Below are 23,215 nucleotides of genomic sequence, written 5' to 3' on the forward strand. Positions count from 1 at the left end.
CTTATCTTTCTTCTTTTCTTTTTTTTTTTCTATTCAACATTAATTGTGAATTTACTGAATCAGCCAGACTTGGTCAAAAGTTGTAGATAATGTACGTATTTCACCTAAATTTTGGCATTTTCCAAGTGTCACATTTCACTGGATTCTGATTGAGCACCATTTAGAGTTTTTGAATTTTTGGGCGCCTCGAGCAGTCGTTAGCACGCTAGCGCAGCGTACTGACCCACGAGTCTCTCACCAATGCAAGTCGCTGTGAGTTAAAGTCCAGCTCATGCTGGCTTCCTCTCCGTCATACGTGGGAAGGTCTGTCAGCAAACCTGCGGATGGTCGTGTGTTTCCCCCGGGCTCTGCCCGGTTTCCACCCACCATAATGCTGGCCGCCTTCGTATAAGTGAAATATTCTTGAGCGTAAAACACCAATCAAATAAATAAATAAATAACTTTTGAATTTTGAAAAAACTTGATTGATTTCTTAAGTTATGGCATAAAATTAAAGTAGGTCTATCATTCAGGGCCTTTATGTTCTTCTGAAAGTGCATTTGTACATACCAGTACCCAAGTTTAGATGAAATACATTACCTTAAAACCAGTCACGCTTGATTCCTTGTTTCTTAGCGCCCTCCCACTAGCTATTCTAATATAAAAATCCAGAGAACTATTAATTCAGTGATCTGCCCGCACTGTCCAAGATCTAAGAGCATTTTCCTCTTGGGGGAGGACCTAGGTTCAATCCTGAACTTGGTCAGGAATATGACTTCAAAATTTAAAGTCTTGATGCTTTCTTCACCTTTTGACTGGGCTGAAGAGGATAGACCGAGCACTTTTCATTCCAATGACTTTGACATCCCATTAGTATCAAGGCTGGTTTTTCTGTTGATAGTGTGGCTGTCAAGTCCTCTGGCCATATGTAAAGTGAGGGAAAAGGGAATACAAACTCAACAATTCAAGGGAAAAACACTCTGTTCGCGAAATAGAAGTGTCGCTGTATCAACGAGTTAAGTCCCATTCTAGCCGGGCTATTTCAATATGGCTGCGGCCATGAATGAGCGTGAGCCCGCGATGGACACTAAAATCGACACAACACCGCCTCTGCGGCCAGAAGATGTACAGGATTTTAATTTGATCATAGACTGTGTTATTGGAGAAAAACGACAGCGTAACAATGTCATGATTCCTTTCATAGGAGGGGCCACAAAAGCCCCGAGAAGAAGTGATCATTGCATCGTTATTCGAAAGTTGTGCTTTCAAGTCTACAGCCAGCTGTGTTTAGGTGGGATTACAGAGGAAAATGAGAAAGAAAGTGATTTGATATAGCTCCTGGGTAGGCCCGCCTGAAGCTGTGTTGACAGTGAGATAATAGATGATCTAAAACATCAGTGATCTATACAAGCATTGCATTATTTTTTTGCCATTCTGTCACAAGAGTTACCTCCCTCTTCGAAAATGACAGATGTAGTTCAGCGAGCTAAATGATCTCCTCATTCAACATTCTGACATTTACCTATTCTGCCGACCGAATGAACGTCAGAAATATTAATATGGAGTTAGTACATTTAACGTTGTTGAAACATTTATTTATTAGCTCATCAGGCAGGGAAACGTAGTAAGCAATGCTGAACGTCGATCATAAGACCTCTAGCTCTATACGTGGACAGTTTCACTGAAAATAACTCAAACCCTACATTAACTTTGCCAAAAATTTGTGGAGTTCCATCAAAGTGAACAAAGCGGTTTTAACACATGTATGTGTACAAAAAGGTGGCATTCTAGAATAGTTATTGAGGGAGATCATATATCACTAGCTTATTCAAAAGTGGAAAGTACATGTACCATTGGGAAACTTCAGCCAGCTCAGTGAACTTACCCCGAGTGATTCGTTCAGTTGTCCATCTGGCTAAACTCTACTAATATTAGTCCCAGTTAATATGTAGATCCAGCACACTGGTGGGCCAATTCCCCAAAGCCGTTTCTGGCTTTATAGACTGAAGTCTAAATTTGAAATACGATCTTAAAGCTTATTTTGGACTTTAAAACTTTACATTGTCTCCACTTCATCAATGTTATCTTAGACAAATGTGTCCAAATTTCAACTTCGTGTACCAAAAAATAATTTACAACTCTGAATCCAGAAGTCTTCAAGACTGTAAAAGTATCAAAACCTTAAGTTGTAAACCATCCTTCAACAGTAATCCAGCCATTAAAACTTATGATTTGATAATATCGCTATTTAGTTTATTAAAACTGACCCTACTATTCTACTACATTAGCAGAAGTTATTCCCCTTTGTTTATGAGTATATATTTCACCATAAACAATTTCGCCTGTTTCACCCATTCTTACTATGGCAAATCTAACCAATCCAATAGAGGAGTTTCAACATGGATCTCTTTTGTCTTCAAAGGTAAAAACAGTCGTACTGTGGCTTTGTGAATGGTGAGAAATGTTTGGCAACCTTGTTGAAATTGATTTACTAATCACCTGCTTCACCCTTTTCCAGAGGAATTACCCCTTTCCTTTAGAAACTACTCCAAGTTTCACAAAAAAATTTCTCTTCTGTCTATTCTAAATTATTTTTTATGACACCTATTATAGAAGCCCATGTTATAGTGAATGTGATGAAAAACAGTCTCAACAGCCCATTGCTCTACAATACCAAACTCCACTGTTTCTTACCGTCTAGGTTTTGGGGTTGGTGCAGCATTCGGCTTGTTCACAGCAGGTATTGACCCCATGTCAACCATAACCACGGAAACCCCGACCACAAAAATTGTGCTGCGCGAGATGAAAAATAGAGCACTCTCATATGGAAAGAACTTTGCGGTGGTGGGATGTATGTTTGCAGGGACAGAGTGCTTGTTAGAAAGTGTAAGTTCTGGGGCCGATTCCAAAAAGCCATTTCTGACTTAAGTCAAAATTTGAAATACGATCTTAGAGCTTATTTTTACACATTACCATTTTGTCCACTTCATCAATGTTAGAATTTAAATTTTGACTTAAAGGAGAAGAAAACTTAAAACAATGACACTGTAGGCTGAAAAGAGCACATTTTTTTCTATCTGGTTGTGCCTGCTGCATAATTTTGCGGTTTTTCCTTGCCATGCACGTAATGCTTAAAAACGACAAAGCTGGCATAAATCGCTGAGTCCTACGCATGCTCCATCTTTAAAACCCTGTAATTTATGCTGGGGGTATGTTGCCTCTCAGCCAATGTGAGTCGTTAAAACTGCCGGCTTGTTCCTGTAACTCGGAACCCACGTCAACATTCTAGTTTCCCGATCGTCAAGCGGAAAACGAACTGTACTGTTCGCTACCTTCTGGGAAGAAGAGTTCTACCGGAATTGTACGAACTGCACTTTGGCGGTTTCTGGCGGCAATTCTCCCCCTAACACAGAAGACTAGTTCCTATGCAAAATGGAGTTGCCCACAGCGCATTTTGGTGCTGACTTTATTTATAATTTATCAACTTGAGGTACATATTAGAATTTTTTTATGGCATGCACCTGCGAGGAAATGCATACTCTTTTCAATGGTATTTGTTTGATATTTAAATTTTCTTCTCCTATAAGTCAGAAAAAGCTTTGTTGATTTGAACATTTTGAGGAGAGTTGTGACGTTAATAGTAGGCTTTATTTGTTGATGGTAATCACTTAAAAGTCGAGAAACGGGGGTGAAATTTGATTTTAAAAGAATTTGATGGAAATATTCCAAACATTGGTGCTATGCAAGGGGAATTAAGGAGCGGATCGTGGCCGAGATGCTCAACTTTCACACTTTGAAAGTGGAGCACTTTTAACTTTGTGGATCACCTTGGTCTCACTGTCGATGGGTAAGGGTTCAATCCAGGCCTTTAGCTTTGTGGATCACCTCGTTCTCACTGTCGATGGGTAAGGGATTAATCCGGGCCTTTAATTTTGTGCATCACCTTGGTCTCACTGTCGATGGGTAAGGGTTCAATCCAGGCCTGTAACTTTGTGGATCACCTTGGTCTCACTGTCGATGGGTAAGGGTGCAGTCCAGGCCTTTAACTTTGTGGATCACCTTGGTCTCACTGTCGATGGGTAAGGGTTCAATCCCGGACTTTAACTTTGTGGATCACCTTGGTCTCACTGTCGATGGGTAAGGGTTGAGTCCAGGCCTTTAACTTTGTGGATCACCTCGTTCTCACTGTCGATGGGTAAGGGTTCAATCCGGGCCTTTAACTTTATGCATCACCTTGGTCTCACTGTCGATGGGTAAGGGTTCAATCCGGACTTTAACTTTGTGGATCACCTTGGTCTCACTGTCGATGGGTAAGGGTTGAGTCCAGGCCTTTAACTTTGTGGATCACCTCGTTCTCACTGTCGATGGGTAAGGGATTAATCCGGGCCTTTAATTTTGTGCATCACCTTGGTCTCACTGTCGATGGGTAAGGGTTTAATCCGGGCCATCAACTTTGTGGATCACCTTGGTCTCATTGTCGATAGGTAAGGGTTCAATCCGGGCCTTTAACTTTGTGCATCACCTTGGTCTCACTGTTGATGGGTAAGGGTTCAGTCCAGGCCTTTAACTGTGTGGATCACCTCGTTCTCACTGTCGATGGGTAAGGGTTCAATCCGGGCCTTTAACTTTATGGATCACCTTGGTCTCACTGTCGATGGATAAGGGTTCAGTCCAGCCTGTAACTTTGTGGATCACCTTGGTCTCACTGTCGATGGGTAAGGGTTGAGTCCAGGCCTTTAACTTTGTGGATCACCTTGGTCTCACTGTCGATGGATAAGGGTTCAGTCCAGGCCTGTAACTTTGTGGATCACCTCGTTCTCACTGTCGATGGGTAAGGGATTAATCCGGGGCCTTTAATTTTGTGCATCACCTTGGTCTCACTGTCGATGGGTAAAGGTTGAGTCCAGGCCTTTAACTTTGTGGATCACCTCGTTCTCACTGTCGATGGGTAAGGGTTTAATCTGGGCCATCAACTTTGTGGATCACCTTGGTCTCACTGTTGTTGGGTAAGGGTTCAGTCCATGCCTTTAACTGTGTGGATCACCTCGTTCTCACTGTCGATGGGTAAGGGTTCAATCCGGGCCTTTAACTTTGTGGATCACCTTGGTCTCACTGTCGATGGGTAAGGGTTTAATCCAGGCCTTTAACTTTGTGGATCGCCTCGTTCTTACTGTCGATGGGTAAGGGTGCAGTCCAGGCCTTTAACTTTGTGGATCACCTCGTTCTCACTGTCGATGGGTAAGGGTTTAATCCAGGCCTTTAACTTTGTGGATCACCTTGGTCTCACTGTCGATGGGTAAGGGTGCAGTCCAGGCCTTTAACTTTGTGGATCGCCTCGTTCTCACTGTCGATGGGTAAGGGTTCAATCCAGGCCTTTAACTTTGTGGATCACCTTGGTCTCACTGTCGATGGGTAAGGGTTGAGTCCAGGCCTTTAACTTTGTGGATCGCCTCGTTCTTACTGTCAATGGGTAAGGGTTCAATCCAGGCCTTTAACTTTGTGGATCACCTTGGTCTCACTGTCGATGGGTAAGGGTTCAGTCCAGGCCTTTAACTTTGTGGATCACCTAGGATTAAACCCTATCGATGGGTAAGGGTTCAGTCCAGGCCTTTTTGGATCACCTTGGTCTCACTGTCGATGGATCACCTCGTTCTTACTGTCGATGGGTAAGGGTTGAGTCCAGGCCTTTAACTTTGTGGATCAGCTTGGTCTCACTGTTGATGGGTAAGGGTTGAGTCCAGGCCTGTAACTGTGTGGATCACCTTGGTCTCACTGTTGATGGGTAAGGGTTGAGTCCAGGCCTGAAACTGTGTGGATCACCTTGGTCTCACTGTCGATGGGTAAGGGTTTAATCCGGGCCTTGGTCTCACTGTCGATGGGTAAGTGTTCAATCCGGGCCTTTAACTTTGTGGATCGCCTCGGTCTCACCCACGATGGGTAAGGGTTCAATCCAGGCCTTTGTGCATCACCTCGGTCTCACTGTTGATGTATAACTGACAGTAAGTGTTGATGATCCTTGTGTGGGCGTTTGCACAGCTTAAAGACCACATGACTTCCAACAGTATTGTGTGCATATATTTATGTTACATGAGGGAAAGTCAGTAAGTTTAATACCAAAGGTTGATGGTTTACCACAGACACTCCAGTTTCTTCCACTTACTCAACCATTGTGTGAGTAAAAAATTCTTGAATATGGCTTAAACCAATAATTAAATAAATTAATAAATCAATAAAGTAAATGGTGTATAAAGATATTCATTTATATCTGGCCAGGAAGCTGAGCAGAGCCCACAGGAAATGTGCCCGTCTGTTAACCTTTTGACGTGAGATATCAACTGAGCTAGTGGTACTGGATTTGGCATGTGTTTGCGGTTTCGCGCTAAAGATGCCTTAAATCACACATGACCAGAGCTTTTGGGAATCCCGTTTTTTCCAGGGAGTAGCCATTTTTCATAACGGGTAGCTCGTGGACTGTGACCTAATTTGTTACTTAGCAGCTGCACTCCCAGTGTGAAAGTGGTTCTGCAGATGCTGACACCTTATCCAGTTATGATTTGATATCCATTGTTCATAATGCAACTGAGCTGATATCTGCTTTTGTTATGTTGTAGTATCGCGGGAAGACAGAGTTACTGAACGGGACCTTGTCAGGAGCCATTGTTGGAGGAGTGCTTGGTGTCAGAGGTGGGATCTTATACAATCTAATTTAATAAAATTCGGACGCAGGCTCAAACCTGGTCTTGGACATGGAATTTGTAGCTTTCACTGCATGCTTGATGACAATAAGCAGTCAGCGATGCCTCTATCATTTGTCAGGGTTTTCTCCCAAGTACGGTTTACTTCACCCATAAAACAGGGCAACGGCATATAGGGCAAAAAATTCTTCAATACCCATACAGAATAAAGCAACAGTCCGATAAATAAATACCAGTAAATATGTCAGGAGATTTGTGAAATACCAGTATCATTTTTTTCACTGTATTCTGCCTGATCCGAAATCTGAATGCCATAGTGAAACTTTTTTGAGTGGGATGGAACATCACTTCCATGTAAATTAGTAAATAAATATATAGATGCCCTCATCATTCCTCAGAGTTGAGCCAAGACTGTGGATTGTAAACGAACCCAGCAACCTGTGGATGGTCGTGGGTTTCTCCCAGGCTCTGCCAGGTTTCCTCCCACCATAATGCTGGCTGTCGTCGTATGAGTGAAATATTCTTAAGTACACCAATCAAATAAATAAATAAACGAATTGTGACATTAACTGATTTCGTCTATTCTCTTCATTTCAGCTGGACTGAAGGCGGGTGTGTTAGGTGCAGCTGGCTTCGCCTTGTTTTCCACAGCTATAGATTACTACTTGAGACACTGAGATAGACGTGCGTGTTTTGAGGTGACATATGATTACCTGTATAAATGTTGGGGTTGTACCCCATATCCCGTCATTGTTCTCATCCACTTGTGATGAATGTTGAGAACAAACTGTGATAAGCAGTGGAGTACAGTATGTTTTCCTGACGAAAGCAATGCAGCCGTTTTCTAAGATGTCCAAGCTGAAGTATTCGTACACGTTGAAATGGATACCAACATGGCCAGCAATAGTTACTGTAACTCTTTAGGTATTTACATGTGTACTCAGGATTAAGTTAAGTGTGTTTTAAAGTTGTTTGAACCTGGTCTGTTTGCATGTTGAAATTCAACGGTCACTGCATTCGCAGAAGCTGTAGATTTTTGAGGATTTTTGTCCAGTCCTTGTTCAGTTATACTGTGGTTTTTCATTGCCCAGCTTCATTCATGTATTTATCCCACATCAGATAAAATGTTGCACTTTTCATTGGAATGAATGAATGCTTAGAGTTTAACGTGCTTGCACAGCATGATGACCCAGTAGCCTGTCGCCAATGTGCTCGCTGTGAGTTCAAGTCCAATTCATGCTGGCTTCCTAGAGGGCCATAGGTGGGAAGGTCTGACAGCAACCTGCGGATGGTCGTGGGTTTTCCCCCGTGCTCTGTCTGGTTTCCTGCGACCATAATGCTGGCCATCGTCGTATAAGTGAAATATTCTTAACGTCGTTGCTTTTCCTTGGACAACAGCGGTCACATGGAAGACCTGTCAAGACAGCGACTACAGCAGGGATTTTTGTTTCATACTGCACTTGAGATTATTTTACTTTCATATACCGTATATCACGTAGAGTTTAGCCGAAAATTTCTGGCTGTAAAGTGTACCCGATATGAGTTGATATGAGATGACATGGGGAGTGATCAGCCCCTAGCTGTGCAGTAATCCGCAGTGACGGTCTGGCCAGCTGCTGGCCCTCGCCACATGGGGCAAACTCCTCAGGCATGGACTGAGAGAAGGGGGATTCTGCACCCACTAGTCCATGTAGACCCTCACTGAAACGTTGTTGGTTGCGCGTAACAAGTCATTGGCCTTTTTTTTTTTGGTTTTGGACCCATGAAATGATCGAAAATTTACCGCGTCGGCTACTTCCTCACGGTCTGAGGTTTAAAGATCTCTCAACCAGTCACACCTTCATGTTTACTCATGAATTAAAGTGAATAAAGTATCAAGCGACAATTGCAACATACTTGTATATTCCTAAAATGTCCATGCTAAACAGGCTACTTCACGTGTTACTTCTCAGGTTTACAGGCTAAATTTGCAGGTTACACTTGTTGGCGTCAATTAAATCGGCAAGTGATTAATTGCTCAGGTGACATGGAGGTCGCCCGATGATTATCCAATGATTATGTCTTGTCCGTTCACAGCCCCGTAAACAAATTTAACAAATCGGCATACAAAGGTATTTCGGCAATACAGATCTGATTGGTAAGTATCCAATAATTTACATACAGCCACGTCCTCAGTGAAATGGGGGCCTCTGTGGCTCAGTCGGTTAGCGCGCTAGCGCAGCGTAGTGACCCAGAAGCCTCTCACCAATGCGGTCGCTGTGAGCTCAAGACCAGCTCATGCTGGCTTCCTCTCCGGCCGTACGTGGTAAGGTCTGCCAGAAACCTGCGGATGGTCGTGGGTTTTCCCCGGGCTGTGCCTGGTTTCCACCCACCATAATGCTGGCCGCCGTCGTATAAGTGAAATATTCTTGAGTACGGCGTAAAACACCAATAATCAAAAAAAAAAAAAAAAAATTCAGTGAAATGCATTTACACTAATTTTCGTGAGACCACTATGGACTTTGCTACTGAACAATTTCAGTAAAGTCATGTAGTCATGTATTTCAGTGGTTTACGCAACACACGGAATTCATTTACAGTGAGTAGAATTAAAAACAACTGACAAAAAAACAGGTGGTCAAATCGGGTCTCTGTTGTGATCAACGGGCCTCCTAAACTGTATTGCAACTTCAGACTGTACCCAGCTGTGGGAAAGGCTGGGAATAGCCATGATATCAATACAACTCAGCTGTTTATATCTGAATATTCAAAAGGTTATACTGTAGTTTGGCACCTCCCCCTCCCTGATACCCATATTATGAATGCTAGTGTTGGGTCATCAAGGCCCACACTGGTAAGGTGTGACCACGAGTTCTGATTCAAGTAACTTGAGTGAAAATGGATTTTCTTACTTCAACAAGGGCAAACCTGTAAAGCTGGACCTAATCGCGTGCAAGTCGGAACTGTGAAGTGTTGTATTTATATTTGTAATTTAGCTTCTAAAATGCACATGAGTATATATTTACTTTCGACACATATTCGTCTTATGGTGATGTTTTGAAAGACCTGCGCTCTTATCAATGTGTCGGCCTATTTGTTACTGACCTTAATCCGCCTGTTTTGGCACGACATACTCTTGCAGAACATACGTGGAATATGCATTCTGGTAGAAAATATGCAGAGATGGTACTTGTGCTAACATTTCGTTGCTCACTGAAACGTGTTGGCACGACTCGCCCAGCACACCATAGGGCCTACGTGAGATGTGCTACTAGAGCTAACAGTTGCATGTTCAGTGAAGCCTGAGCGTTTTTATTGGTTTTTTCACATGTATGTATAATCTTGTTAACACTGCTCAGATCCCCACTGCCCTCCAGCTGTTTCCAATTACCAGGAATCACAAGGGGAATTATAGGACAAACTTTTAAAAATCATCGGCTAAACTCTACGTGAATTATGGTCAATAACGACAGTCTTTCAGATTCTATTAGTAACCGGGGGCCTCCGTGGCTCAGTTGGTTAGCGCGCTAGCGCAGCGCAATGGCCCAGGAGTCTCTCACCATTGCGGTCACTGTGAGTTCAAGTCCACCTCATGCTGGCTTCCTCTCCGGCCGTACGTGGGAAGGTCTTCCAGCAACTTGCGGATGATCGTGGGTTTTCCCCCGGGCTGTGCCCGGTTTCCTCCCACCATAATACTGGCCGCCGTCGTATAAGTGAAATATTCTTGAGTACGGCGTAAAACACCAATCAAAAAAAAAAAAAAAAAATTCAGTGAAATGCATTTACACTAATTTTCGTGAGACCACTATGGACTTTGCTACTGAACAATTTCAGTAAAGTCATGTAGTGAAATAGTCTTAGTGTTTTACGGCGTAAAACACCAATCAAATCTATTGGTAACCGTGTAACCAATTTACCCTGCGAAAGACCCATCCAAATTCAGTGCTGAAGACCGATGGATAGGTTAATCGCTTCAGCGATGTGACGTCTCCAACAAGGGAGGTAACCTAATCAGCAGACACATTTGGCGTCATCTGCAGGACGAGAAAGTATGTGTACACCGTTATTGTCCAGTGAAAAGTGGAGTATTCTGTCTGATGCGCTATAATTGTTTTCTGCTTCTGGTGAAGATTGGAGGACAAATCATTTATGCACAGAAGATAATTTTACACGTGATGTTTGTAGTTTACGGTACACACATGTAAGACTTGGCAAATGGGTATTAATATCATCGGCATCATAAAAATTCAGTTCACTGCACTTTTCTTTTCCCACCAGAACGAATATAATTGTACATTTTGTACATAGTTCTTTGTTTGAATAGATTGTTGTTTGTATGAATATTATCACATATGTGTTGTATAGAAATATAGACCTTTAATCAGGAACCGGATAAGTGAACTGGAATCTGTTAAATATTTATTTTATTTATTTGATTGGTGTTTTTCGCCATACTCAAGAATATTTCACGTATACGACGGAGACCAGCATTGTGGAGGGAGGAAACGGCAGAGCCCGGGGCAACCTACGACCTTCCGCAAATTGCTGACAGACCTTCCCAAGTACGGTTGGAGAGGACATATATTTGAAGCAATACAGTAAGAGATATAGCTAAGGCATCAGGTAATGTTTGCCCATAAATCACTTAAATACCTGGACTTATGTTGATAACCCCCCTCCCATCCCTGCCCGGTGTCCTCCCACCATAATGCTGGTCGCCATCGTAAAAGTGAAATATTGTTGATTACGGCGTAAAACACCAATTAAATAAATAAATAAATATGTTGACAAATTGGAGTTCAAATCCACGTTCTGCTTTGGGAGTGGCATTTTTTTCACTTGGGTTTTTTTATGTGTCCTTCAACAAATTAATGCTGTTCAGAACATGTTTAATAAGGCAAGGAAACATGATGCCCTGTTAAAAAAAGGAGGGAAACAAAACAAACTAGATAAATACAATAAATTATGTTTTAATAATGACAGCCAATAACACAACCATTTTGACAACAAAGGGACAATGATAGACCGTCAGGATGAGGGAACAATGTACGAATCTCGTCGTGATGTATGCGTGGAGATTTTTAAAAAATTTTTTCAGTAGCCTCAATTTCCGAAGGAAATAATAAACGTTATGTTCGTATATTTTTTAACCTTTATTTGGAAAATCTCACAGAAGCTTTTATCATCTTAAGTAGTAAATGGTAAATATCACACAAGTGTTTGAAAATCGTTAGCTCCGCCTTTTAAATTGCTTGAAAGAAATCGCTTGAAATTGTTCAACCCAATTTGTAACCTCCACCCAGTACATTGCCGAAGAGTCGCTTAGCCATTGATATAGCACCCTTCATCACACGTCCGTCATCTTGGAATCCGGCCTTGTTTCTACCATTGCCCAAATTGCTGGATAGAATTGCCCGGTAGATAGTGCTGAGGGCGTTCGCGGAATTATCCCTTTTGCCAAAATTAAACCCTTTGTTGAAGAGATTTCCCCAGGGGCGTTTTGCCATTTCCAGACCCTCATTTCTGGCAGAGATGGGCTCCGCTTGTTCTCTCTCGTCACTGCGTTTGCCGAACTTGTATCCCCCGCCCAACACTCCTCCGAACCCGCGTTTGCCGAACTTGTATCCACCTCCCAAGACTCCTCCGAACCCGCGTTTACCGAACTTGTATCCTCCGCCGAGGACGCCACCGTATCCTCTTTTCCCGAATTTATACCCGCCTCCTAAGATATTTCCATACTGCCTCTTTTCCTCCTTGCTTATTTCATCCTCGTACTCTCGCTCGTCGACATCGGCGCGATGGCCGAACAGGGGTTCATAGTTCTCCTTGTGTCCGAGTTTAAATCCGTCGTCAAAAATATTCTGATAAATATTGGACGGAAGGGCGCTATCCTCTTCTGGGATGATTTCACTCTCTTCTTCTTGCAGTTCGCTTCGTTTTCCCAGCCCCTTCATGTTAAACAAGCTTCCGAAAGGGCGTTTGTCTAATGGCGCAAATCGGCCACCGTATTCTTGGTCTCCGGGAAATCCCACAGCGGGCGCCAGGACGTTTCTTACGGAACGCCTAGGACGGGGATCTGTCAACCGACCTGCTCTGATACCTGAAAAGGGAGAAAAAAAGACGGAAATGTATTCACAGTTTCGAGCACCCGGGTTCCTGGCAAGGAGCGGGGGGTGATAAAAAACATGGAGCGAAAGGCTGATTTTTTGCTATTCTTGAAGTTTAAAGCACTAAAGAACACTGAAACAATGTGCTGATGATTGTCTCAGAGCAGCCGTGACATCGCAGCAAAACTGTGAATTACTTGCATCGAAGATTCAAAAGACTTTGTGTGCCACGTGAAAGGTAGGGGTTTTCAGTAATCCGTAAAAATATTTCATACTGTCGTATAACAGACCTATAGATATGTGGTGAAAGAGGCTGTGTTTGCGGAACCGTTCGAAAGTTTATCTTTGGGCATATAAACGTCGCGTGTGCCAGAAATACCAGCGGCTCACGTGGACAGGCAAGTAACAAAACGAAGATTTTCTTAATAAATCACACTTGAAATCTGATACACATGTTCAGGGAAACAAACACCGGCCTGTATACAGAATTGTACTTTGAGCAATATGATTGTAAAATGGCGTCACTCCCTGTACCGTGCTCTCCATGTTCGTGCATGCAATAGGGCAATAAGCGGCCAAAGACCCTTGTGTGAACTATTGCGCAGTCTAACGTACGTTGAAAACCACCTGTCTTCCACCAGTATGGGGTACAAATCCACACACGTCACTGGTGGGAAAATTAGTCATGTGCCAAAGGTGGTAGGGGCGTGTAAATTGCTACTACTTATGCATTTACCTTAACAGTTAGAAAAAAAACCCTGACTGAGGTAAATTGACAAGAGGCTGTATTTCACCGGTTATGTGTGACCATTTGCCAGCTATCACACTGTCGTCGCAGCTCGGGGCCCGGTTTCACCAAGCACTCTTAACGTTACGTTCACCTAACTACCAGGGCAACCAGTAGGCTACTGCAGGCATTACGTCGTCATGAGGTTAAGAGGAGGTAAGGTTAAGAGAGCTTCGTGAAACTGAACCCTGGCCTTACTATCTGTGCTGTAAGTCTTAAAGTATAATTATCTAGCATGTTAATATATAGAATAGATTGATTCCTGTAGTTAAACAGCGATTTGCCCTTATATCAAGGGGGCCAACCTCACCAGTTATTTGCCATCTAAATTACGCTGACAGGTAGATTGATATTACCTTAGCATCGGTGTCTGAATTAAATTTGGAAGTCTAAGCATTGATGATGAGTTACTTATACGCTGATATAATTAAGCATCAATGTTAACATCCCCGTCTTTAGTGATAAAACTGCCGTTTTTGTTACCGGTGGGGAGAGGGATAGACAAAACAGGAGCGGATTTTCCTTAATAAACATTGTCAAGGTAATTATTTCGTCCAGCTAAGAAACTTGATCTTGTCCGGGGCGTGTAAATGCTGCCATTTACAGAAAACATTGCTTACATGTTTTACATGAAACCACATCGGTAATAGTTTGTATACCCATGCGTTTTCTTGCGACTCATTTGACAAGTGACATCGCTCGGGTTACACATTTAGATCGACCACAGAGGGAAAACCCCCAAAAAGCGACATAAAAAGGACCTGTGTATTATCAGGAATGATTAATCGAATCTAAACCAAAATGTAAACACACAGAAAGAGTGTATTCACCTCTAACTATATATGACTACAGTCAAAAAATGAATCTACTAAGTTTATTCAGATGTCCGCGTGATGCTAGGATGTATTCTGTTATTACAGCATAACACTGGATCATATTCAACATAATATCCTGTTAGTCTAATGGAATCTTTATGCTGAATTAATACGATTATTATATTTAACACAATAATCTACTGCAATAGCAGAATATATTCTAGCATCACCCAGACAACGAACTTACTGTTAAATTTAACTGATTACTTGTTTGAGGGTATAGGAACGGCAATGCTCATAAAGGATCACAACAGGTGACTTTACAAAGTTGTAAAACGATAAAAGAAAGTTCAACAAAATACCAGTTCAGGTGTAATGCGTGGTCTTTTCAAGGCAAGGTACAATTTGCTGTGTGGTTATACGTTTAGTGCCGCCATTTCACGTTTAATCCTAACAATTAAAGACTTGTTTTATCCGATTTTCTGGACGAGAATAAAAGATATGTGCAATTCATGGGATATTGTTTGCCCATCGTCTCGTACACACGTTCTTGTCCCTACTCACTTTGTATACATGTAACACTATTGATTTAGCTGTTGCTGTTTAAAGCGAACACTGAGCAATTCCGCCCAGTCTGTGATTAGGAAAACGTGATAGGGGGGTTAAATATTCATCGAGTTGGACTAGCGACAGCTTACACACGCTTGTCCCGCGGTAAAATGCGGGAGTTGGCCCGGATTTAACATGGACAACCGAAATTCCCTCGAAATGATGAGAGCAGACAAAAGCTGTAACAGGCTTAATGGACATTTACGCGTTAAGGCGTCGACGAGAAAAACAGATTTTACGAGAACCGTCAATCGGGTCCATCTGAGAAATGTGCCAAGATGACAAAAGGCGTTCCAAGTGCTCATCATACATCTTATTTAACTATTCGGGCATTAAAACCACGATGTGCTGAAGAACCAATACGATTTTTACATTGCTACCCTGTTTCCCCATGTTTATAAAGAGCTCTCACGTACAAGAGTTCCCTGCCCTCAATGGGGGGTGGGGGGGGGGGGGGGGTAGGGCGGCATCGGTACCGATCTTAATTCGATCAGTAAGATGTTCATATCTGTACGTCACATGTCAGAAAGTTCTTCATTGACTTTTCAAACATCGGTGGTTTTTACCAGGCACTTTGATTTCCTCCACCCATAGTGCGCAGAACAATCAAATAAATAAATAATGTAATATAAGGCCATGCTGAATATACTGAGACCTGTATCGATGATCCAAGTATTGGATGGTTAGGTCTGAACACAAGTTATCCAATGAATAAGACGCTATGAATAGAAGCGGAACTTTAAGATCGTCTAGCTATAAAAGAAAGCGATTTCGATAAGGCTGACCGACTCTAAAATTATGCTGAAAGCGATGTTTAACATGTGCGGAGGAAACGAAAAGTAAATTTTGGGTAATATATTCAAAAACATTGACAACCGCTAGTTACACGTGACGGGTGTTGTAAGGTGGCACGTTTCGAAACAAAACCGGAGTTGCTTTTTGAATCAAGCTGACTTCAAGTTTAGGGACATTTTTTGAAAACTTGCCCGGTACACTTAAGCTAAACATTGAGTTATTGGCCTTTAGGGAAGCATGCTTATGTCGGCTTACACGTTTCTCTTTCTCAGACACGTAAACAAATAAGCTTTAACAGCACAATGTTGGGTATTTGTTCTTTTTTTTTCTTTTAAGGTCGAATCTGTGATGGCAAACCAGGTACTTGATCGTGAAACTACTACAACTGTTTTCATAACGTCGTTTGCACTCGCGAAGACGTTTTATGTAAACGCTAAACTCGTACAACTCATTTAAATAATTATCTGGGCCCAGTTTCACAAAGATGTCGCACACGTGCGATATCGCACGACGCTTTGTGAAACTTGACCCTGATGCATGCGTGTTTAAATGTTTAATGTGAATATTATCTTGTTTAAATATATCCAATACAGATTGATGAAATTAAACTTTTACTTTACGGATAGAACTGAAACATCTTTTATTCAAATCTTAAAGATCTATGTACGGGTTTACATGTGAGATAACTTTATATGCAGGGTGATGTCACTTCTCGCCTAATGCTGTGGTCACCTGGCGAACTGTCAGTCTAATGGCGGATGTCCCGACCACAAAACCAAGGCTTCAAAATCCATGCATGCCGTGCATAAAATTGATTCATCAGATAGGCATGCTGGTACAGAAGAGAATAAGACTCTCCTCTTGTGTTGATCTTGCTCATTTCTGCCCAGGTGATAAGAGAGAAATTGACATTTCACTGCTTTTTCGTCTTTGGCAAATTGCCAGATAATTTCCTACCCGAGCCCTACTTGCTGGCTTGTAGTCTTCCGCGTGATCGGTTCCGGTAATTCCACGAATTCCACTCAATGTTTCCGAAACAAACATGTGGAAATCTGATTGCCTGAACTCGGCTTTGCGAACAAAGCTTGCATTTGATAGAAATATTTTGTCTCGACATGTGATCAGCGCCTATGCAAAGAGAGCCATGGGGTCCTGATGATCGTTAAGATATAGGCCAATAGCGGTCGACGAATCCACATAATAATAATAATGATAATAATAGCGCGCCTAACAAAAGTAACAAAAGTAACAAAATAATAATGACAGGGAGCCGTGACATGGCGAAGTGCGTCTGAAACTTGCGGTTGGTGTCGGGTATATATACGGTTGTGCATTCGAATGTTTTTTGAAAACTGAAAGGACTGGTCAGAGAAAACAAGAAAAATGGGGGAATCTTGATATCGTGGTAATACACAATCCTAATGTAGCTGCAAAACCAGGGATAAACTCACAACAACCTCTACGAGCCTGTGGAATGCTTTACAGTCCAAAATGGCTGACAGTTCATAGCCTAACATTTTTACTTGGGAGGGATATCTACGTAGATAAGAAACCATCTTCATAATTCCACACAACCTTCGTGTTCATGAGGCGTTGACAATACACAGGGACCAGTGAGGCAAGTTAAGTCTCAGTTTTCCTTATTTCTTTCGTTCCAGTGTAATAAATAAGCATAAAATAATGTGTTGTGTACCTTCACGAAGAATGAAATTACAAAAGTTGACCGGAAATTTCACTGACTGGCTATAAAGCTTATCGATTGATAGCCAATGAAAACTGATATTTGAAGCTATCTCGAACAAACACGTCTTTTGGCATAATGAAAGCGTCTGGATAATTGCTACTACAATTTACGCATTTACATAAACAGTTAGAATAAAAGCCTGAGTGAGGTAAACTGACAAGAGGCCGTATTTCATCGGTTGCGTGTTGCCATTTGCCAGCTATCACACTGTCGTCGCTGCTCTGGTCTTACTCTCTGTGCTGTACGTCTATCACACTGTCGTCGCTGCTCTGGTCTTACTCTCTGTGCTGTACGTCTATCACACTGTCGTCGCTGCGCTGGTCTTACTCTCTGTGCTGTACGTCTATCACACTGTCGTCGCTGCGCTGGTCTTACTCTCTGTGCTGTACGTCTATCACACTGTCGTCGCTGCGCTGGTCTTACTCTCTGTGCTGTACGTCTATCACACTGTCGTCGCTGCTCTGGTCTTACTCTCTGTGCTGTACGTCTATCACACTGTCGTCGCTGCTCTGGTCTTACTCTCTGTGCTGTACGTCTATCACACTGTCGTCACTGCGCTGGTCTTACTCTCTGTGCTGTACGTTTATCACACTGTCGTCGCTACGCTGGTCTTACTCTCTGTGCTGTACGTCTATCACACTGTCGTCGCTGCTCTGGTCTTACTCTCTGTGCTGTACGTCTATCACACTGTCGTCGCTGCGCTGGTCTTACTCTCTGTGCTGTAGTCGTATTATGAACAATCATACAAGGGCCTTATTTATCCAAATTCCAAAGTGTTAAGCAGAATCGTATTAATTCTCACGCGTATCTCTGACTTATTTACACTTTCCACATTATCACGTTAGCTCGATGGTTTTCAGGTGTGGCCCACCTGTTCACTTCACAAAAATCCATTATCACTCAACATTAACAGCTCGAGACTTGTTAATATCTAGCAAACCTAAGCACTCCAATCTGTTAATTTTATTGTTTCGACATTGGAAATGTGCGGGGTACTCGGCAGGACACGCGCGCTTTGGTGTCGCTCTGCCTGTGAGGGAAGCACACCTGCTGGGATGCAGGTGTAGACATTTGTCAAGTTTAGAGCAACCCTATCAATATTAAGTGCGGTTCGAGTAAAACCAGTCATGAGCGAATTCCGTAATGGTTTTATAATCCTGCACGCGTTTTACTTATTAACATCTTGCTAATTAATGATTAACGAGCGTTAATTGTAAAATCTTCTCATTAAACAACGATAGAATTATGGATGTTGCTGAATGAATGGCAGCCATTTTGAGTTCCGCTGAAACATCCGTTTGGATATACGTGTAAAAGAATATATACTGCACGTGGACAAAGTACGAGTTCGCAAAAGGGTGACTGCAATATATTATATTATATTTTCTCTGCATAAACCAGTCGAATCAGAAAGGCATTAAATGATAATGATCAGTACAAGTCTGAAACATATATTCAAACTATTTCCATTATTTTCGCTTTCTTTTCATAAGAAAAGGATATTGCACAGTGAATTATTTCTACCTTTCACGAGAACAATATTTATGCTATTCAAGCTTCACTGTGCAATATTCTATTTATTATTTATATCCTGACATTTTCCCTACATGTATATAAATGTGTATCAGTTTGTCTGTTGCATTTTGCAATTTCGTTCACATCCGCGCTGACAAAACCTTTTTACACTTTTAAACGCTGTCTGTAAGTAATTATACATTCTACAAAGGTACTTAATGCTAATGCAATATAGGTATGTACGTAAATTAAGCACATGAAGAATTTCCACCTCTTTTTTTGGCGAACTATATATATTGCGCGGAAGTGCACGGCCTTGTGATGCGTGACGTAGGAATGTTAAAGTCAGCTTGCTGAGCTCGGATTGGAACGTCATAAATCAAAGTAGAGACCTGTATTTGGAAGTTCAACTTGTAACTTGCAACTTCAAACTAGAATAGATAAACTAATTCAGATTTGAGCTCAGAAGTTCGGAGTTACAACTTGTAACCTCTATCTAAAGGTCTCTCTAATGTTTCTTCTTTGACGTGATGGCGTCTGGGTGTGCAATAACAAAAGTGATATCTGACTGAGCCAGTGAGATATCACTTTTATCTGTGAAGGAAATCCTAACATTTCATCTTTATATAAATAATAAATGCATGTATATCTGATGTCCGCGAAGAGCTCACAATCGTAATGCATGGTAGTGTATCTGTATACGAAAAGAAATTTTTTCCATGCAGAATTAAGATAAAAACAATGCCCATGGTAAAGACAAATCTATACAGGGCGTGATTTATTCATTGAAAATGTCGTCTCCATGGACAACAGCAATAGATCAGTTTCACATTCTCCACGCGGCATGCGTGCTACTGAAGTTAAATTGCGACTTGACTTTGTCAAGTGCGTGTTATACAGGCCAAGTTCGGTGGGTTACATTTTTGTCAAAACGCAAACATGACTGTATAGTCATATAATTGAAGGATTCTCAGTACAGAGTTAAATACCAATCAAATACAGCGCATTAAAAATTAAGTTAAGGCTCAAACCCTAGAATGCATCGCATCTAAATACAGAGCAAATGGAATTGTAATGGCTTCAAAATAGGCTAAAGTTAGTTCTGGACATGTTTATAACTTGAAAAATACGCCCTGCATGTCGCGACTTGAAAATGGTATTAAATCAAAACTGAGACGACAGTATCATGCATGCTGTTTTCTGATCACACAAAAATAACATGTGAAAGACAAAATATTGTTGTAGACAAATCCAGCTTAAAATTTTAATCAGATTTTAGACACTGAAAAGTGGGAAACAACGAAACGATGGCCAACGTAAAAACATACACCAAGGCTAAAGATTACGACTAATGATACCAACTAGCTGAGCCTCTTGATACAAGTACTTAGGCACAAGGTTTACACGAACTGACTCCTAAAACACCATGATTTTTTCATTTAACCAAATGAAAAACATGCGAAAATATGCACGAGACTAACGAAAAAAGCCATTATACGAAAGTGGTTGTTGACATTTCACTTTTTTGTCATCAAATGGATATGTCACGACATTAAACCGACTAAAGCGACCGGAAATGAAAAAAGGTCAAAATATAGTCCTACGAACGAATACTAAAAACAAAAGTGTACTTAAAAAAAAACAAAAACAAACAAACAAAAAAAAAAGAATCTTACAAACTTACCATATCTTTGTTGTGTTTGAGCGCCATGAGATGTCGCTGAGACAGACAAAATGGCTGTCAGCAGAAGTATGCTTAATGGTAGGATCATCATGTCTGCGAAACGAAAAGAACAACAATATTAAAATGCACCAATCAAATAAATCAATACTAAAATGTCAATATTCGAACGTGATTACGTCATCATAAAGTAAAAGACATGATGTTTTTTTTTTAAAATACAAACCTTTGTTGTTGCTTGGGCGTGTTGAGTATATACAGGGATTTGAAAAGTTTATTTTTTGAGAAATCCCTTCCCAAGGCGCCATTTTAATATTCCATGCTTCAGCTTTGATATCTCTGTTCCAATTTTCGATTATCAGTTTATTTTAACTTCTTTATTTGGAAGATAACAGATCTAGACTTATTTCCTTATTTATGTACCTATCAAATGGAAGGTATTCCCAACATAGCTCGAAGTAATTTTTACATTTTTATCCTGTTACAATATATACGACAACAGTCCTGTAATGTCGGTGAGTCTGACTTCTTAGAGCAAAATTTAAGAACGCATTTCCATGTCCAACAAATGTTTGCAACGTTGAAGAGGAAACAAATGTTACTGAGAACAAATTATTTTGATATCCGATCATTGTATGGTACCGTCTTGTGGGTGACGTTCAAAATCAGGCAAGAACTGGAAGAATCAATTCCAACATTTGAGCAATCGGTGTCAGCGACATGTAAAAATCGCTCGCTCACAATTTTTTGTTGTTTTCTTGCCTGATATTCAACGGCATAATACAATTTGTTTTATATCACGGTGGTGTCCACTTGTAACAGATCAGACCAAATACCCATGTGTTTATAGTGCTGCCTCACTGGAACACTATGCTGGAGATACCAGACATGACACAACGTCAGCCATAAAAAAAACATTGGATCGCACTGCACACGTCCACTTTACATGTTAAACCAATTTCTTGCTTATTTACCCAACTCGAAATTGATCCGGAGTTTCCGGCTTGCAATGCGAATTTTCCAGACACTGAATCATTACACCGGTGCTAATTTTGTATTAAAATTTCAATTTTTAGAGTGTAAATATATAAGCAAGATTCAGATTTCGGGGGGAGGGCGAGGCAACTATAACACCTGTAATCGTTATGCATACATACTTTTTACATAGCCTGCAACATCCTTGAAACTACAATCACTATAGGTCTTAACACAAACCGCAAATCTCCTTCAGGTGAACAGAATATTTTGTCTAATTGCGGCCATTACCGCGAATTCCATTTTCATTTCGATTGCTTCGGTGACATCGCCATATGTGCCATGCAAGTAGAATTTAATCTGTTCGGTCACTGGGCCTTGCATCATGCATGGCATATTCTATAAAAGGCTGTATGATCATATATGCATCGCACATTTTACAAATATATGACAGTATGAAGGATGCATTCCACTGTATTAATCGACTAAATATAGATGAAGAGGGTTCAGAAATCAGTCGGTCTTGAGGGGAGATATAGCCATAGGCATATCTCCAATGGCCCTAAGGGTATTTGAAAGTTCATATTTTGCTGGATTTTGATTTGAAATTTCATATTTGACTGGATTTCGATTTGAAATTAACAATCTTCATGAACACGAGAAGCTTCAAGAATTCTTGACTTTCATTCCAAAATACATGTAATCGTCTATTCGTGCAGAAAAAAAGCCGAGGTTGAGTATAGATTTCATAAATCTGATTAAGTTAGGAAATTTTTCTCCTAATATTGTTTGCTCAACTTCACGTGGTATTATCAGGTACATTCCACTTATAGACTTTTCCCTATACACAGTCTCCTAGACGACTCAATCAAGAGAAAAATAAGCGAACCTTACCTTTAGTCCGATGTGAAGACAATCAAATAGGAAAAATAGCAACTGTGTAGGGGAAGCCGTGCACAGTTTGTAAAAAAACTGTTCTCAGGTGCGAAGTATGCTGTGAAGTTTCTTTTTGTTGGCTGGTTCCTTTTTAGAGCTACTGATGTCTTTTTCCCAGACCTTCTGTTTTGATTTGTGCGTGGAAATGTATCTCCCTGCTGTCACCTTGAGGACAGCACGTTGTTTGCGGTCTCCGTTAGCCCTTTTCTTCCCCGGTTGTTTTATCCCCGCTGTGTGTTTAACGGCTTGTCTAAATTGCCAACAAAAAAAAAAGACGCCGCGTCCGTGCTTTTACGTTCTTGTTCAAACTCCTCGCAGGGACCGGGTTCTGCCTCCGCCGTTCGCTCGAGCGTAAGGCCGCTGTTCTGATTATTCTCTCAAGTCTCATCGACTTTAAATGAGCAGATCGCCAACGCACCGATGGCATCACGGTCGAGTGGGCAAGAGTCGATAATTCCAATATCGTCGCAGCCAATCAAACACGTCTGTAAGGATTTGTCGTGAGATTTATGCATGTAGACGCAGGTATCCCTGAGACAGTATAACGTATTCAGAATCGACAAGCCATTACGTATAGAAGCTAATAACAAATGTTAAA

At 41.3% G+C, this 23,215-nt stretch overlaps 2 protein-coding genes across 2 annotated transcripts; one reads left to right on the top strand and one right to left on the bottom strand.

The window, feature by feature from the left end:
- Positions 1–1,042: 1,042 nt before the first annotated feature.
- Positions 1,043–7,596, top strand: LOC135476833 (mitochondrial import inner membrane translocase subunit Tim22-like). Its single transcript, XM_064756966.1, is given in 6 exon segments — positions 1,043–1,187; positions 1,189–1,264; positions 1,315–1,321; positions 2,681–2,865; positions 6,591–6,663; positions 7,272–7,596. Coding segments are annotated over 6 exon segments (549 nt in total). The 5' UTR covers positions 1,043–1,059; the 3' UTR covers positions 7,352–7,596.
- A 4,001-nt stretch (positions 7,597–11,597) lies between these two features.
- LOC135476842 (uncharacterized) lies at positions 11,598–22,858 on the bottom strand. The gene is made up of 3 exons (XM_064756983.1): positions 22,576–22,858; positions 20,710–20,802; positions 11,598–12,753 (listed from the first exon to the last, which is right to left on the bottom strand). The coding sequence occupies exons 2-3, from the start codon at positions 20,798–20,800 to the stop codon at positions 11,930–11,932; spliced, it is 915 nt and encodes a 304-aa protein (XP_064613053.1). The 5' UTR covers positions 20,801–20,802; positions 22,576–22,858; the 3' UTR covers positions 11,598–11,929.
- Between the last annotated feature and the right edge of the window lie 357 nt (positions 22,859–23,215).

Source organism: Liolophura sinensis, chromosome 10 (assembly GCF_032854445.1).
Source record: "Liolophura sinensis isolate JHLJ2023 chromosome 10, CUHK_Ljap_v2, whole genome shotgun sequence".
Classification (NCBI taxonomy): Eukaryota; Metazoa; Mollusca; class Polyplacophora; order Chitonida; family Chitonidae; genus Liolophura; species Liolophura sinensis.